The sequence below is a fragment of the Rhineura floridana genome, chromosome 3, assembly GCF_030035675.1.
Source record: "Rhineura floridana isolate rRhiFlo1 chromosome 3, rRhiFlo1.hap2, whole genome shotgun sequence".
Lineage (NCBI taxonomy): Eukaryota > Metazoa > Chordata > Lepidosauria > Squamata > Rhineuridae > Rhineura > Rhineura floridana.
In genome coordinates this window covers 179,058,514-179,076,761 of record NC_084482.1, presented here as the reverse complement: position 1 = coordinate 179,076,761, position 18,248 = coordinate 179,058,514, and the positions used below count along the sequence as shown (strand labels likewise).

The window sequence follows — 18,248 nt, the reverse complement described above, 5'->3', positions numbered from 1 at the left end:
CTTTTGACACTCACAACTTGTGTTTGCTATTAGAGTGATAATTATTTTAGGATTGATTAAATATAGGTATACTAGGGTCTTCACCCCTGTGCGTTTTGCATGCCAACCCCCAGGCACTCCCAAACCACTGCCCCTAGCACCCCATCCCAGGCACTTCACTTGTCAATTTCCACTTGCAGTACCCCCAGTGCCTCCAGGCATTGGCGCACACCAGCTGCCATGGGCCTGCTCATGCTCCTCTCCTTTTCCTGTGTTGCTGATTCCACTGTTGCCCCACACCGCCAGCCCCCCTCGACAAACACTGCTGCCGCCCAGCACACCTAGGCTGGATCTCCGCTGAGGCTGCTTTCCCAGCCTCCTGTCTGGGTTTCAATTGTCACCACTGCTGCAGCCGCACAGTATGTGTAGGCTCCTTATCAGTCTCCCTCCTGTCTGGAGTAAAAGGAGGCCTCACAGTAGCGACGCTGAGGTCTCCCATGAAGTGGGTTCATGGGGTGGCCGGGCTGCCATTGCCCACACACTCTGCCACTGTCCATTTGGTCTTCTTGCACCTCTCTTGAGCCTAGCATGGCTTGGTCATGCTGCAGTTCACAGTGCCACCTGTCTGTGGCTAAGCAAACTGTGGTGTGACAGGGCAGGGGCTTACATTTTTATGTGTATAGACAGGTGGGACCTTAAACAAGACGGTGGAGTCAGTGTGGACTGTTCTTGTTCAGGTTCTAGCCAGCCATGTTGTCTTCAAGGATATTCTGTTCCATTGCCCCTCCCTCCTGGTTTTTGTTCACCCTCCCTTTGGCAAGTCAGCATCCCATGGTTACTGATCATGCTTGATCCTCATTTGACTGTTTTGGGGTTTTTCTTCCTGTGCTTTGGTTCCTACCCCCATAAAGATTTTTGTATTACTGCCCCCTTAGGAATCCCCACCTCACTCCACCTTGTTGATACCTCTTTCTCTTATGTATGGGTGGGATAACATTTTTGGCTCCATAAGCAATGGGGCTCAGGCCTGAACATGGAAACAGAGCAAGTGATGATTTCTTTCATCTCTACCTCAACAAAGACAGATAGCGTAAGTGTCGGTTCTGTTTACAATTCAGTGCTTACCATAATGCTATCAATCCATGACTATTAGGTATCTGTTCTTGTCTCTTTGCTCTGCTGCTGCTGCTGCATGCTTGTATTCCACAACAATTTCTTGTGGTAATGGCATATTATTTTGACATCATATCTGCATATTATAATATGCTTTCTGGGTTTTTATTTTGAACTTTCTAACAGGCTTATTTGTTTCTTTCATTTCACCCAAGCAAGAAAAAGAGCAAATTCTTCCAAATTAAATAATGATGAAATGTGTTGGTAATTCCCTTCCCCTCCTCCCAATGATGCCTTGTTGTTCTGGAAATCTGTAACACCCATTTATTGTAATAATAGGAAAAACATGTTTTTCTCAAAAAAAAACAAAACAGTACTACTCTGAATACTCATTTTGTATTCCCTGTAATACTCTGTTTGTGTTCCCATATGTGTAGCACCAGTTTGTTCCAGTCATCCATCATTCATAAGAGAAAATATCTTTGAGATTGTCTAAATTAAGTTCTAATATGTTTTTGAAAATGTTGTTCAGGAGTACGAGTGAATGACTATAGGTACATTATTATTTTTCTCTAGCCTTGGTAATCATGCTTTTACAGATCTTGTTTTTCCCCTGACAGGTAAACTGGTTGTTTGCTATTCTATAGATAATGGCTTGGCTTCTATTCTGTGGATAGTGACTTTGCCCAAAGGTATTTAGCGATTCCATGGCTAAGCCTGCACTTTGACTGTGGGCCGTTAATATCAAAGGCTAATTTTTTCAAAATAATTGGCTTACGTAGAATTCACCTGATCATATCCTGTCTTATCCTATGAACCTGTACACAGTGCTGTTCCTGCTGCTTCTCTCTTTTCTTCATGTGAATGACTGAACAAGCCAGGGTCCATTCCTAACTTGAATATGCTGTTAAGTGTGAACCTAGAAACTATGGTTAATGGCTTGCACACAAGCCAGGATATTAAGTCATAGTTTAGAGTTGGCTTAATATCCTGCTTTGCTTGCAAACTATTTACTGTAATTTCTGGGTTTGAAGTTACGGTTGAGAACTCCATCCTAGCTTGTTCAACCACTTATGCAAAGAGAGGAGTGAAGCAACAGGTAAGGAACCCTATTCGTTCACATGCACCTCGTACTTATCGTGGTTTATTAAATAAGGAATAAATCATGCTAACCAGGCCAATGTGTTCTGGCTTTCCTGTTTAACTTTAATGATTTCCTTTTCTTTCTTGTCTCTGTCCATATTTTGAAGGCTGGTGGGCTAGCTGGAGTGAGTGTTGATCTGATATTGTTCCCCTTGGATACAGTCAAAACAAGACTGCAGAGTCCTCAAGGATTTAAAAAGGCTGGTGGCTTCCGTGGCATCTACGCTGGCGTTCCCTCTACTGCTGTAGGGTCTTTTCCAAATGGTAAGGATACTTTTATATGGTGTGTATTTGTAATCACTTTTGCCACCTCTAAGTAACCATGGCTTGGTTTCAGGCCTAGACTTTGCTAGTACTTCTGAAAAATACTTGAAAGCACAAGATGGTGTAGGAATGGGACCCCGGGCGGTATCTAACTAGAGCATTCTATTAGCAGAAGGATTTCAGCTTGTGCAATGAAACTCCCCTCTCCTCTCCCTGTGTGTACGACTTGTGCCCTCCCCAAATCTGCTTTGGAGGATTAGAGGAATCCCCAAAATAGATCTGGGTGGGACACGGGGAGGGGGAGAGGAGAGTAGGGGAAGTTCTGCTGCAGAAGCAGAAATGCTTGTGTTGACAGAACAAGTTGGATACCGCCCCATGTCCTTTGGATACTATTATCCTTCCCTTGCCTGAAAGAAATCACACCAAAGTTCACATTTTGTTTTTATGTAGAACTAATGGATGATGATAATAATGGTAACATTTGTACAGTGATTTCAACTGTTAAAATTGCTTTGCATTGATTATCTAGGTATAATCTTTAAAACAATCCTGAAGCAAGTCACTATAATTATTATAGGTGCAGATGGGGACTGGGGGGAGGGCACTGAGGTTTAAGTGAAAGTGATTTGCCTAAGGCCGCCTAGTATGTTCATAGCAGAGGTGAGATTCAAACTGGTCCCTTCCTGATTTGAGTCTCTTAACCACTGTGGCTCTAATCTGGACACGGCAATAGGTGTCAGATGACCTCTATCTAACCTAGTATCATCTACTCTGACTGGCAACAGCTCAGTGGTCTTTCCTATCACCTGTTAGCTGATTCTTTTGACTGGAGATGTCGGGGATTACACCTGGAACTTGCTGCATGTAAATCATGTTCACTACATGAAAGCTATGGTCCTTTCTTTATATATTCTATTGTCTTCAGGATAAAGTTCTTTTCCCTTTGTCCACTGGTTTCCAACTAAGGCTCAACTAAGTCTGAATATTTGTTGCCTGGGCCTGAAAGCACTTGCTCACTTCTGAGCCTGTATGCCACCTTTGGCTTAGAGCAGCCCATCAAGCTAAATACAGCCATTGAATATTTATGCCTGGATTTCAGGACTTGAAAGAAATGCTCCTGTTTTTCCTGCCTGCCTACGACTGCCAAACACAAGTGTTGTCAAGTACCTGGCAGACCACAATGCATGGTTAGTGGGCTGTGTTTGGATTAGTGAGTTGTATGTTGTGAAGGCCTGCTAAAGAAAGATGGGGTGGGCTTTTTCTACTCATGAGGAGCGGAATAACCATTCTTGCCAGTTTGGGATCTGTTTACGCTCACAACATGTGTTTCCAGGCGAAACTCTTGAAGATCCTTCTTGTTATCCACATTTGAGCATTTGCCAAATTCTGACCTACGGCAGCTCTTCTCCTTTCCTAACAGACAGTGCTTATCTGTGCTGTGCTCAGTGCTGATTGTTATCACAAGGCCACTTCCCTCTCTCTTTCTGGAGCAACTTTTCAAAACCCGTTGTATTTAAAACCATGTTTTTGCCATGTTCAAATGCTGGCAATTGACTTTGAAATTATAGTTTGCTGTTGCCCTTGAACATATCACCAAAACGTGGTTTGGCATTGCATCTGAATAGGCTTGTTTTAAATGCTGTTGCTTAAGAATAAAAAGCTAGCTCAGCTTGTGAAGACATACTGTTAATGTTTCTGAACACTTTCAGCCTGACTTCTTGAAAGTTTACAGAAGTCTCCTTGGGCACCTTCAAACCTTCTAAGTCCTTCATAAGATGATATGACTTTTTTTTGTTCTCTATCATCTCTGCTCTTATCTTCTTTTGGAGGTGATAAGCATCTTTTGATTAGCAACAGAGGGCAACAGACAGAGCCCTGTATCACAATTTAAAACTGTTCCTTTTGGCAAAGTTCATTTCTTTCTTATGCAGCATTTGCATTTTTACCACACAATCCCCTGCACATCTGCTCAGAAGTAAGTTCAATTGGACTTGCTTCCAGGTTATTGTGTAAAAAATTACAGTGTTAAATTTCTTTTTAGAGGCCACCTAGAATGCATTTTACTACTTGTAGTGTGCAATTTATGAATAAATTTATTTATTTATTTATTTATTTTGTTTATTTATTATTTCAATTTATATACCGCCCTTAGCGAAATAGCTCTCAGGGCGGTGAACAAACAAAATAAAATACAATATATCATAATAAAAATACAAAAACATATACAAACAAACAACGAAAAGCACAGCAAAAACAAAATAAATACTACAAAAATTAAAATACAGATTAAAAGATTTAAAAAGTTAAGAAGATTAAAATGCCTGGGAGCATAAAAAGGTCTTTACCTGGCGCCGAAAAGATGGAAGTGTAGGCGCCAGGCGTACCTCTTCGGGGAGGCTGTTCCACAACTCAGGGGCCACCACAGAAAAGGCCCTAGATCTCGTAACCACCCTCCGGGCTTCCCGATGGGTTGGTACCCAGAGGAGGGCCTTAGATTCTGAACGAAGTGAATGGGTAGGTTCATAGCGAGAGAGGCGTTCCACAAGGTATTGAGGTCCCACACCGTGTAAGGCTTTATAGGTCAAAACCAGCACCTTGAATCTCGCCCGGAAGCAAATAGGAAGCCAGTGCAGACGCGCCAGGACAGGTGTTATATGCGAAGACCGACTGGTCCTCGTCAATAATCTGGCATATAATAAATATAATAATAATAATCTGGCATATAATAAATAGCATATATTATAAAGACTGTTCTGCTGTCTGAAGTCTGACTCCCAAATAGAAAATTTCTGTTACCTCCCAAGAATCCAGAATTCGTGAGTGGGGTCTCCTCTATCTCCTGCCTGCACTAGACGACTGCTGTTGATAACCTGTGAGCTTAGGTGAATTAACGTTCAATATACAAGGGCTCTATGTAGACACAGAGGAAGGAAGAAACAAGAACCCTTGACCCTGTGCATTCACTGGCAAGGGGGCCAGCCTTGCTGATATCACAATGGCCTGCCTTGGTATAAGGCAGTGTCCTGTGTTCCTAAATGTAGAAGCAGAAATTGCTTCCAGTGCCTGTGTTGATTCCACTATTATCAGCCCATGTGCATTTCCCTCTCTGCAGCTGCTGTGTTTAATCCTTGAATTGCATTTTAAATTCGGGAAAGTTTGTAAGGCAGCCTGGGGTTTCACTGGCTGGAGTAGCTGAGAGAAACCAAATAACTTGTTATATGCCTGTGTGCCACTGGGTCATAATCCTTTTGTTGTAGTCAATAAATCAGTGCTGTGTAGGAATTTTTATATTCTGCTTCAGCAAAGGTAGAACTTAAATCATATTTATAAATTTTGCCCCATAATGCTTCATTGGAAAGGAATAAGAATGCTAGAGGGTGGGTTGTTTAACTATTCAGCTGGAAATCACAGATTCATACTCAAAAATATTAAAGGCAATGTTTAAAAGGGACTTTAAAAAAAACACTGGTTGAAAAGTTAGTGTTCTTACAACGTTGGTTGGGCAGAAGGTAGATCAGGATCTACTTTTAGATTTCTGAGAGAATTGCAGTAGATTCCAATTGTCTGACAGTGGCAACAATAACAGAGATAATCGGGCTGCTGAAATGAAGAGAGCTAACCATGCATGTATGTGTGAAAGTACTGTGAACTCCGTTTTACTCTGGCATGGAGAAAAATTCTTATGCTTGGAACGTTCTAACTGTATGTCCTTTGCACCCGGTACTGTATGTCTTCTGTAAAAAGTAGATTTGGCAGGCATGAAGTCTGCCCACTTCTGTTCAGAAAATACTCTGATTCTGGAAATGTTGTGTTAGCAACGCTGGATTTCCACGTGTGTGTGTCAGCATCCAATTTTATAGGTGGGCAGCCAAGAAATTTTTTTCTAGCTGTGTTGTTCGTTTTCTCTATAAAATGGATGAGAATGTTGTATGGCCATGTTCAGGGCACTGGGACTCACCATCATTAGCCAGCATGGCCAGTGGTTGGGGATGATGGGAGTTGAGGTCTCAGCAGTGCTTGTGGGACACACATCACATTGGCTACTCTGCTCTAAATCTTGCCCCAGCAAGGGCTGTAGCTGAGTGGTAGAGTGGAAGCTTTGCATGCAGAAAGTCCCAGGTTCAATCATTGGGATCTCAGGGTAGGGCTGGGAAAGACTATCCGCCTGAAACCCTGGAGAGCTGATGCCAGTCAGTGTAGATGGTGCTGACCTAGATCAATCAGTAGCCTGACTCTGCCTAAGGCAGCTTCCTCTATGTCAGGAGTTCCCAAACTGTGGACCGCCAGGGGTCCCCGAGCTTCTTTCAGGTGGTTTGCAGCATGTCCACGTTAAATATGAGTTTTGATTTTATATTGTATTTTTATTGTTTCTTTTATTTTTACATTGTATTTTATCGTGTTGCAACTGGAATCCTGTGGAATGCAAATTGTAATACACTGAATACAATATAAGAAATAAAAGAAGCATTAAAAATACAATTAAAAATCATACAGCAGCTAGCATTGCACATGAGTTACGTGGTCCACCAAGACCCTCAGCAATTGCCACAACATGCGGTCCGTGGGGGGGGGGAGGTTTAGGAATCCCTGCTTATACTTGTTAGTAAAATTCAACGCTTGTAAGTTTTTCTGGCTTGTTGGACCGCCACTGCTTTCTCTCTGCTAGTGGAAGTTTAAAATCTGAATGATGCGTGCATGTGTGAGTGATTTTGTCTGGACATTCACCTTGGGCTAGACTCTAAAAGATCTTCGGCTTGAAGTGTAGTCTCTTTGCTAACAGAGGGGACCCTTAAGTAGCTTAATAGACACTGTTCTATGTTTCAGCTGCTGCCTTTTTTGTGACGTATGAATATACGAAAGCCATGTTCCGCACAGGTGCATCTCCTTATTTATCTCCGATAACACACATGCTGGCTGCCTCCTTAGGAGAAATAGTAAGTAGAAGTTTAAATCTTTTTTTTTTTTATAAAGAGGGGTATGTCAGAGGGAGAAGATGATGATTTTAGACATGCAGGACTGAATATGGGGTCACATTGTGAGGGATTTCTGCCAGCACTGGCTGCTTGGCACCCTGTGTGAAGGCTGTCCAGTGCAGGCTTTGGATGGACAATGAAGCAGGGGGTTGGACTCAATGGCCCTATAGGCCCCTTCCAAGTCTACTATCCTGTGATTCTATGTCCGGGATGGACTATGTTCTTGGTGTGAACAAAAAAAGAGAGAGGTTGCATCTACTACCGGAACTGAGACTTCAGGGAAACATATCTTATATGAGAGCTCTTATAGGACATTAATGACATCTCAAGGTGGCTTTAGCTATGGCAGCCTCCATGTAGATGCAGCTCCATGCAAAAGCCTTCTAAAATAGTTTTTATGTAGGGTTCTGTCTCACGGCTGGTGCCAGAGGGCAGCCAGATTGGGCCCTACCCGAGGGCCGCTGCGGCCCAGAGGGACCTCTCCTTAGGGTGGGAGGGGGCGCTCCTGTTCCGTGATCTGCAGCAGCATCGGGTCCTGCAACCAGACTGTGCCCTGGATTGCGGAGAGGGAGCGCCCAGGTACTCCTCAATACAGACAGCATGGGCTTCAGTAACCATACCCCATGTCCCACCTACCTCTCCTGTCTGTGTGAATTCTGTGAGCGCTGTGTGCACATTCCTGCCGTCAATCATGTGCCCCGTCTCCATCTTGGTTGATGGCAAGCATGCATGCCATGCGCACATGTCATTCACACAACACAAGAGGTAGGTGGGGTACGCAGGTGGGCTTATTAGTTCCACGCCTGTATGGGGCGGTGTTGGGCTATGGTGCTGTGGGCTTGGAGAAGGCTGGTGCCCAAGGGCCCAGTCATGCCTGGCATTGGCCCTGTGCTTCCTCCTTTCCCATGTACTTTTTTTGTTATGAAAAGCTAAGCTGCCAAATGTTTGAATCAGGAGTTTGGAGGCTTGGTACAGTGCTCTCAGAGCTGAGGCAAATTAAAGAGATTTCTCTTTCTTCCCTCACTGTCTCCTATTGATCCTTATTTGATTGCTTTTTTTCCTTTTGTGTCTCAAATTGCACACAAAAGGGTGAAAGTTGTAATTATAGCTTTATTGATTAGTCATTAGGTTTTAATCAAGCCAAAACCACAGGGAAAGGCTATTATTTTTTAAGTAGGCATCAGCTTTTTACACCCCTCCAAACACGTTAATTGCTTAGTTGTAACCAACAGCTTCTATGTAGGGGTGTAAGTAAATAAGCCAAAAGCACAAGTTGTGCCAGGGTTCCGAAGAAGCCTCTCTTTTTTCAATCACCCTATTATTGTGTTTGAAATGTGTTTAATTATTTTTCATATTGTATTTTCAATTTTGGAACCCGCCGTGGGACCTATTGGTGAGGGGTGGGCAATAAATGATGATGATGATGAATGCTCTCAGGCTGTCAGGGTTATTGCCGAACTGCTGCCATCCTATAGATTGCATTGGTGGAGCTGATTAGGCAGTTCTTGTGTTTGCTTTTGTGTATGGATTCTCAGGTAGAGTTGAGAGAACTTATTTGATATCAGTGGCACGGGTGGCTCCATGTCAGTGGGGCAGTGGAATCTGCTCCGGGTTTTAGTCGGAACTTTCAAGGAGCTGGCCATGGTCCAGCTTCAGAAAATCTCTAAGGAAGATTCAGAAATTTGCTAGCAAAATATCTTGGGCTGACACGCTTGCAGCGTGGGATCCACTTTGTAGGAGAGTGGTAGGCATCTCCCCCCCCCCAGATGAACTAAGCCAAAGAGAAAATGCACATAGCAAATTATTTCTTTTAAAGTTGTTCTAGGAGGAGCAGTGTGTGGATGAACAAACTAGTCAGCTTCCAATCGGAGAGGTTCTTGGAGATTTACTCAGTCTAACATGCAGGCAGGATGCAATACTTAGCCAGGGAAATGTCTGGAAAAGGTGTAAACTTGACAAGATTCCTCCCTTCTCCCCTTTGTATTGCAGCTTCATGTTTATTTATTTATTTATTATTTGATATATATCCCGTTCTTCCTCCCACCAGGAGCCCAGGGTGGCAAACAAAAGCACTAAACACTTTAAAACATCATAAAAATAGACTTTAAAATACTTTAAAACAAAACATCTTAAAAACATTTTTTTAAAAACTTTAAAGACATCTTAAAAAAAGGTTAAAAACATATTGTTTTTTAAAAAAGGTTCAAAAACATATTAAAAAGCAATTCCAACACAGATGCAGACTGGGATAAGTCCTCAACTTAAAAGGCTTGTTGGAAGAGGAAGGTCTCCAATAGGTGCCGAAAGAATAACAGAGATGGCGCCTGTCTAATATTTAAGAGGAGGGAATTCCACAGGGTAGGTGCCACCACACTAAAGGTCTGTTTCCTTATGTTGTGCAGAACGGACCTCCTGATAAGATGGCATCTGCAGGAGGCCTTCACCTGTAGAGCGCAGTGATTGACTGGGTATGTTGTGGTTGGAGCGGTGGAGCCATGCTAGTGGAAATGTATTAGTGATGCAGGTTTCTTAGGTATGCAAAGACGTATAGCATTAAGGAACTGTTACTCAAATAAAATGGCTTTAAGTAAAGTGAATTGGGGTGCAGTCCTATGTGCGCTTGTCTGCTGGGAATAAACGCCACTGAACAAAAGCGCTCTTCTCATGTGGCTCTCTTAAAGAGGGCAAGCGTGGCTGTGAGTCAGAGTGTTTAGTCCTGCACCTGCCCTGCCATTGCTGTAGCTGTGTTCTGTATAACATCAGCAACCTTCTCTGTGTGTGGAGGCTCTCCAGAATGTAGAGCCCTGATCGTCCAGGGTTGTACATCACCCGGGGAGCCTCCCCACTGCCCACGTTATGTTGGTCATGGTGGGGTTGGGAGCAGCTGTGCACATCCCCTGTCATTTACTTACCCTCTTAATGTGAGCAGCTTGTGAAGATAGCTGCAGTGGGACAATTCTGAATAATCATTCATAGGATTGCCCTGCACTCTTCTAAAAATGGGAGTAAGAGATTGAGTGGATGCCTTGTAATAGTAAAAAAAAGATGTGGGAATATGGATTGGGTGAAGGAAATACAATTTTAAGGCAGACATAAAGAAGGGCAAAATCCTGGCAAGATGCAGGTAAAAGAATATCTTCAAAAAGTCTCTCTTTTTTTAGTTTTGTTCTTCTGTTAGAAACAAGCTAGACAATTTTGTGTGGCTTCCAGTATTATGAGTTCTGCATGATCACTGCAACATAATGTGCTACCACATTTTAATATTGCTCTTGCACTAATGGAAGAGGTGTTTATAGAAGCTACCACACAGGGACCTCTTTTTCCTTGGAGATAGGCTAGAGTGCTACTCTGAATAACATCTGAAACTATTGCAAGATGGTTTTAGTTTCAGGTATGCAGAAAAAGCATACGAGCCACTCCTCTCCCGGGCACCATACCGCCCTGGTGTGCTGGCTGGAGGCCCACCTGAGCTGCGGGGAGCACAACGTCAGCCGTGAACAGTTCTGTGAGGCCCTCGAGGCCCAGACCGGGCCCGCCCAAGCCACCACTGCTGCCGGCGGGGCAGAAGGAGGCACAGGAGCCGGGGGGGGGGGGGAAAGCCGCGGCTGCCAAGGAGCAAGCCCGGAGCAAAGAGATTGGTGCCATTTGATGATCTGGGTTGGGGCAGTTGGTGGTGGCTGGACTAAAATCCACTCTGAGTAGCATGGTGGCGCTCACCCATCATCTCAGTCGCTATGGAGAAAGGATCTCTCCTCCAGGTCTTTCCCCTCAAGATCCATTCCTTTGGACTTCTCCTGTGCCCATCCTTCTTCTCACACGCATTTATTTATTTTTGTATTGCTTATTGTAAATTGTATTGTTTTTATTGATGGTTTTATTGATGTATTTTATATCTGTATTTTTTGTAAGCCGCCTTGAGGGCCTTTTGGCCAAAAGGCGGGGTAGAAATAAATCATCATCATCATAATATGATACAGTCTTGCTGGAACTGTACAACTACACAATGTAGATAGAGTATTTTTGTGTTTAATGCTCCCCATCACAAACATTTCAGACCTATTGTGTCAGCGCAAAGAGTTCTAGGCATGCCGCCTTCCTTACATGCTAGCTTTCCACCCTGTAATCTGCGCTCTCTGTTGTACTGGTAAATGCATCTGGTCTGAATCTAATCTCAAAGTGTGGGAAGGCTGGAAGAACCCCTAGTCTGTAAAGCCAGCCTCTGGACCTTGGCTTCATATCCTATATTTGCAAATAATCTCCAAAGTGGTCATTGTACCTTGAGTGTGTTGCATGTGAGCACATGCTGTGTAAATGCTTTCTGCGCACAAGGATTATGATGCCATGTAGTAAAGTCATTGAAGCTCTTGACTGTGAATCGTGATGTCCCCAGCAAGTTGTATAACCTAGGCCTTGGTGGGCATGAATCATGTTAGATTCTGAAATATTCATAAACTACTTGAGATTGTTTGTGTCATACAAATGCTGGATGTACTGCCAGGCTTCTATATAGGAGAGCTTTTGGCAGAAAGGCTGCAGAGAAAATGAGATTTGCTGCCATTAGGACCTGGTAGAGAATACAGAGAAGAGGGGCAGTTATATTGGAAGGAAACTCAAATTAAGCCTGCAGCTGGAAATTGCCTGTAAATAAAGATGAATGGAGGCAGAGAGCTGCAGACGCTGCCAGCAGATTCATCACACAATTAAAGGCTGAAACCAGCAAATTAGGATCTGTCAGATACCTAACTAGCCGCCCAAGTAGTCTGTCCAATGCATACCTACTTATACATGCATGTATTCCCTTCTTGGGTTGTGCCCCCCCCCCCGGCCAGTTGCTTTAATACCTTGAGTCTACCATCTGTCTGTGAACTCTTGTGGTCTGCTATCATTTTTTTAATTAAAAAAAGTATGTAATAATAATAATAAAATTTTATTTGTTAGTCGCCTATCTGTCCGAATTAACGGACACTCTAGGCGACTTACAACAGCATAATAAAATACAATATACAATCCAAAACAAACTCATCAATTAATAACATCAAAACATCAATTAATTAATCAAAAAGCTAATCTAATCCACCCCAAGGACTCTGTAGGCCTGCCTGAATAGCCAGGTCTTTAACGCTCGGCGGAAAGTCATCAGGGAGGCAGCATGCCAAAGATCATAAGGGAGAGAATTCCAGAGGGTGGGGGCCACAACCGAGAACGCCCTCTCTCTTGTCCACACCAGCCTAGCTGTTTTGACTGGTGGGATCGAGAGGAGGTCCTGTGTGGCTGATCTTGTAAGACGGCCTGATTGGTGATACTGGAGGCGGTCCTTCAGATATACTGGGCTGAAACCGTATAGGGTTTTAAAGGTCAACACCAACACCTTGAATTGGGCCCAGTAAACCACTGGTAACCAGTGTAGATCTACCAACACCGGGGTGATATGATCCCGGCGACGGCTATGCTTAATCAAGCGTGCCGCTGCGTTCTGTACCAGCTGCAGTTTCCGGACCGTTTTCAAGGGTAACCCCACATAGAGCGCATTACAATAGTCTAAGCGAGAGGAGACCAGGGCATGTATCACTCATGGGAGCAGATGTACAGGAAGGTAGGGTCGCAGCCTTCGTATCAGATGTAATTGATACCAAGCCATCCGGCTCACTGCCGAAACCTGGGCCTCCATGGATAGCTGGGAGTCAAGGATGACCCCTAGGCTGCGGACCTGGTCTTTCAGGGGTAATCTCACCCCATTAAGCACCAAGTCGATATCTCCCAACCTTCTGTCACCCACGAGCAACACCTCGGTCTTGTCAGGGTTTAGCTTCAGCCTGTTCTTGCCCATCCATCCGCTTACGGACTCCAGGCACTTGGAGATGGTCTTCACAGCCAACTCTGGTGAGGACTTGAATGAGAGATAGAGCTGAGTGTCATCCGCATATTGGTGACACTGCAGCCCAAAACTCCTGATGATGGCTCCCAGCGGCTTCACATAGATGTTAAATAGCATGGGGGAGAGGATAGAACCCTGTGGTACTCCACAAGTAAGAGGCCAAGGGTCTGCAACCTCATCCCCCAATGCCACCCGTTGGTACCTGCCTGAGAGATAGGAGTGGAACCACCGCAAAACAGTGCCCCCAATTCCCAATCCCTCTAGGCGATTTAACAAGATACCGTGGTCAACGGTATCGAAAGCCGCTGGGAGATCCAGAAGGACGAGGAAGGTGTATTCTCCCCTATCCAACGCCCTCCTCATATCATCCACCAGGGCGACCAAGGCTGTTTTAGTTCCATGTCCAGTCCTGGAGCCCGATTGGAATGGATCTAAATAATCTGCTTCATCCAAGTGTGTCTGTAGTTGTTTGGCCACCACTCGCTCTATTAGCGTAGTGACGGGTAATGGGAGGTATGGCGTTGTGAGGAGAACGTGCCAGATAAGGGGAACTCGTCCCAGACAAGTAGTGTCTGTGACTTGTTCCGGTTCTCCTCACATCCCCAGGACTGATGGTTGTTCTATCAGTCAGCCTTCGGATCTCCATGTGCTGTTGTTAAACGCCAGGTCGGTTCACCATAAGATCTCCCTTGTCCATGATTTAATTGTGGAGGAGGCTGCCGACCTGGCGTGTATAACTGAGACCTGGGTGGGCGATCAGGGAGGCGTTGCTCTTTCCCAGCTCTGCCCACCTGGGTATGCGGTTCAGCATCATGGTAGAACCGAAGGACGGGGAGGTGGGGTTGCTGTGGTCTATAGTTCTTTCTTTCTCACTCACCAAGCACCCTGTCCAGGTGACGACTGGTTTAGAGTGTCTCCACCTTGTGTTGGGCCAGAGAGACAGACTGGGAATTTTGTTGGTGTACCGCCCGCCCTGCTGCCCAACAAATTCCCTAACTGAGCTGACAGAGGTAGTCTCGGAGGTACTGTTGCAGTCCCCTAGACTTTTGGTACTCGGGGACTTCAACGTCCATGCCGAGACTGCTTTATCTGGGGCGGCTCAGGACTTCATGGCCTCCATGACAACCATGGGGCTGTCTCAGGTTGTTACCGGCCCAACGCATGTGTTGGGACATACTCTTGATTTGATCTTCGCCACTGGGCATGGAGATGGTGATCTGGTGGTTGGGGATTTGTCATCTACCCCATTGTCATGGACAGATCACCACTTGCTGAAGTTTAGGCTCACAGCGACCCTTTCCCTCTGCAAGGGTGGGGGACATATTAAATTGGTCCGCCCCCGGAGACTAATGGATCCTGAGGGTTTCCAAAGGGCTCTGGGGGATTTTCCGACTGAGAAGACTGGCGCTCCTGTCGAAGCCCTGGTTGGATTGTGGAATACGGAGCTGACCCGGGCGGTTGACACGATCGCTCCCATGCGCCCCCTCCTATGTAGAGCTCATACAGCTCCATGGTATACCGTGGAGCTGAGAGTGATGAAGCAAGAGAGAAGGAGGCTTGAGTGCAGATGGAGGCGAACTCCTGACGAATGCAATTATGCTTTGGTAAGTGCTTCTTCTAAGTGGTATATAGTAGCGGTGAGGGCAGCAAAAAAGAGATATTTTGCTGCCACAATTAAGGCATCTCTCTCCCGCCCAGCAGAGCTCTTTAAAATTGTACGAGGGCTTTTACATTCTGGCCCTCGGGATATTATGGATTCATCTGTAGCCCGCTGTGATGAGTTCGCGAGGCACTTCCAGGATAAGATCGCATGCATTCGCCGGGACTTAGACTCCAATGTTATGACAGTGAGTTCCAACGAAGCATCCAGAACGCGGTCTTGTCCTTATTTATTGGATGAGTTTCAGTCTGTACAGCTTGAGGATGTTGACAAGATCCTTGGACTGGTGCGGGCGACCACATCTGTTCTGGACCCTTGGCCCTCTTGGCTGGTGAAAGCTGGCAGGACCGGAACCGCCGGCTGGGCCAAGGAGATAATAAACGCCTCTTTGAGAGAGGGAGTGGTCCCTGACTGCCTAAAAGAGGCGGTAGTGAGACCACTCCTGAAGAAATCCTCTTTGGACCCAGATAACCTGAACAACTATAGACCTGTGGCGAATGTTCCGTTCTTGGGCAAGGTACTGGAACGGGTGGTTGCCGGCCAGCTCCAGGGGCTCTTGGATGACACTGATTATCTTGATCCATTTCAATCCGGTTTTAGGCCCGGTTTTGGCACCGAAACAGCCTTGGTCGCCCTGTACGATGACCTTTGTCGGGAGAGGGACAGGGGGAGTGTGACTCTGTTGATTCTCCTTGATCTCTCAGCTGCTTTTGATACCATCGACCATGGTATCCTTCTGGGAAGACTCACGGAGTTGGGAGTTGGGGGTACTGCTTGGCAGTGGCTCCGCTCCTACTTGGTGGGTCGCCACCAGAAGGTAGTGCTTGGGAAACATTGCTCGATACCCTGGACTCTCCATTGTGGAGTCCCGCAGGGATCGGTACTGTCCCCCATGCTTTTCAACATCTACATGAAGCCGCTGGGTGCGGTCATCAGGAGTTTTGGGGTGCGTTGTCATCAGTACGCTGATGACACGCAGCTCTATTTCTCCTTTTCATCCTCCTCAGGTGAGGCTGTTAACGTGCTAAACCATTGCCTGACCGCGATAATGGACTGGATGGGAGCTAACAGACTGAAGCTCAATCCAGACAAGACTGAGACGCTGTTGGTGAGTGCCTTCTCTGCTCAGATGGTGGATGTTCATCCTGTTCTTGATGGGGTTACACTCCCCTTGAAGGAACAGGTTCGTAGCTTGGGAGTTCTTTTCGATCCTTCCCTGTCTCTTGAGGCCCAGGTGGCCTCGGTGGCACGGAATGCTTTTTACCATCTTCGATTGGTAGCCCAGCTACGTCCCTATCTGGACAGTGACGACCTCGCTTCAGTTGTTCATGCTCTGGTAACTTCTAGATTGGACTACTGCAACGCGCTCTACGTGGGGCTGCCCTTGAAGACTGTTTGGAAACTACAGCTAGTCCAGAATGCAGCGGCCAGATTGTTGACGCGGACCAGAAGGTCCGCTCATATAACACCTGTTCTGGCCCGTCTGCACTGGCTTCCTATTTGTTTCCGGGCTAGATTCAAAGTGCTGGTTTTGACCTATAAAGCCCTACACGGCATGGGACCGCAATACCTGGTGGAACGCCTCTCCCAATATGAACCTACCCGTACACTACGCTCAACATCTAAGGCCCTCCTCCGAGTACCATCCCATCGAGAGGCTCGGAGGGTGATGACTAGAACCAGGGCCTTTTCAGTAGTGGCCCCCGAACTGTGGAACAGTCTCCCTGATGAGGTGCGCCTGGCGCCGACGCTACTATCTTTTCGGCGCCAGGTGAAAACCTTTTTATACTCCCAGGCATTTTAAAGTGTATTTTAAACAGCATTTCCGTATTTTGGATGTTGTTTGGTTCGTTATTATTTTTTTTTTTAATTGTATTTATTGTATTTATATATTGTGCTTGTTTTTATCTTTTTGTACACCGCCCAGAGAGCCTTCGGGCTTAGGGCGGTATATAAATTAAACTAAATAAAAAAAATAAATAAATATCACCTTACCCAAGAATGGTAGGTTGGAAACTGGGCGAAAGTTATTCAACTCTTGGGGATCCAAGGAGGACTTTTTCAAGATGGGCTCTCTCCTTTTTGGTGGCGGGCTGGTGGACTGGCAGACAGGATGGTACAGTCATCCTGGACCAGCAATAATGGAAGCCCCACATAGAGCACATTACAGTAGTCTACACATGAGGTTACCTGCACCATATGGGCTTCTATGGATGAAGGTGGCTCCAAGAACACTCCTAAACTCCAGTGTACCCCACTGCCCTCATCCTGCAGTTGTATCACAAATGTATGCTTCCCCACAATCAAAATACAGAATTTATAACAAACCTGGCATACCAATGGCAACATACACGATAATCTATCCATCCAGATCAGCCAAGTTATTCAGGTGTGTAACCATGAAGAGCACATATAAGCTCTCAGCTAAGTGGCTGTTCCTCTTGGGACATTCTCTATCACCAAGAGATTGATTTGGACCCCCTTTCCCTGTCTTTCATTCTGCAGAATATCAGATGCCCATGTCCACAAAGCTGGGGTGGCCAAACGTGTCATGGTGGCGCATCTTTTATAAGACGTATCAGCTACGTAGTCTGATGAAGTCTGATTTCCTCCTTCCCAAAGGTTTTGCTGCAGATGATACCAGCAACTAGCCAAGGCAAATGGGTTGCTGGGTAACAGAGAGGAGTTGGTGGTATCTGTCAAACACATCCCAATTCCTATTCTCCTCCCACATGGCAAAGAGTCCCTGCAGTGTCCATCTCTTGAGCAAAGGTAAATCTGTGCAAAGGTCCTTTGCCATCTGCACTGTGTCATTGCAGCCACCCAAATATTCAGGGTTGGTTTTTCTAAAGCACAAAAGTACTTTATGACCCGTCTGATGTACTTGAAGCTGTGCTACTTCTGCTCCCATTTTATAGATGTGGAGCTTAGAGGTAGCGAGTACCCAGAGCTGAGTGGCTGAGGTCTAATTTTGACTGGAGAGTTTCTTGGTTCAAGTTCAGCATTCTGCCCAGTGGATATTTCCAAACACCCTATTCCTGCATAGTGCTTATCCTATTGCAGAATCTCCCTGGAGCTGTGAAAGTCTATGAAACGTGAGGTGAGGCCATATACCTTGAACTGTCAAAAGTGAGAGAACTGCTCGCCTCCTCAGCGCTGGACTTTTGAATCATTCTTTCTGATCACATCCCAGCCTGCCTGCCTCTGATTAGGTGATGAGCTGATAAGATAAAAGTGAGTG

General features: G+C 45.5%; 1 protein-coding gene across 7 annotated transcripts in view; it reads left to right on the top strand.

Moving 5' to 3' along the window:
* Window positions 1-18,248, top strand: part of SLC25A26 (solute carrier family 25 member 26) — a 185,534-nt gene that overhangs the window by 7,220 nt on the left and 160,066 nt on the right. For 6 of the 7 annotated variants that reach the window (XR_009761539.1, XM_061618698.1, XM_061618694.1 and 3 more), the window contains exons 2-3: window positions 2,343-2,499; window positions 7,324-7,433. Coding sequence is in view for 6 of the 7 variants with exons in the window: in XM_061618698.1 (XP_061474682.1) it covers window positions 2,343-2,499; window positions 7,324-7,433 (267 nt within the window). In the remaining variant the exon portion in view is untranslated. Of the gene's footprint in view, window positions 1-2,342; window positions 2,500-7,323; window positions 7,434-18,248 lie in introns of those variants that run through there. The other variant, XM_061618697.1, reaches the window with a different exon arrangement.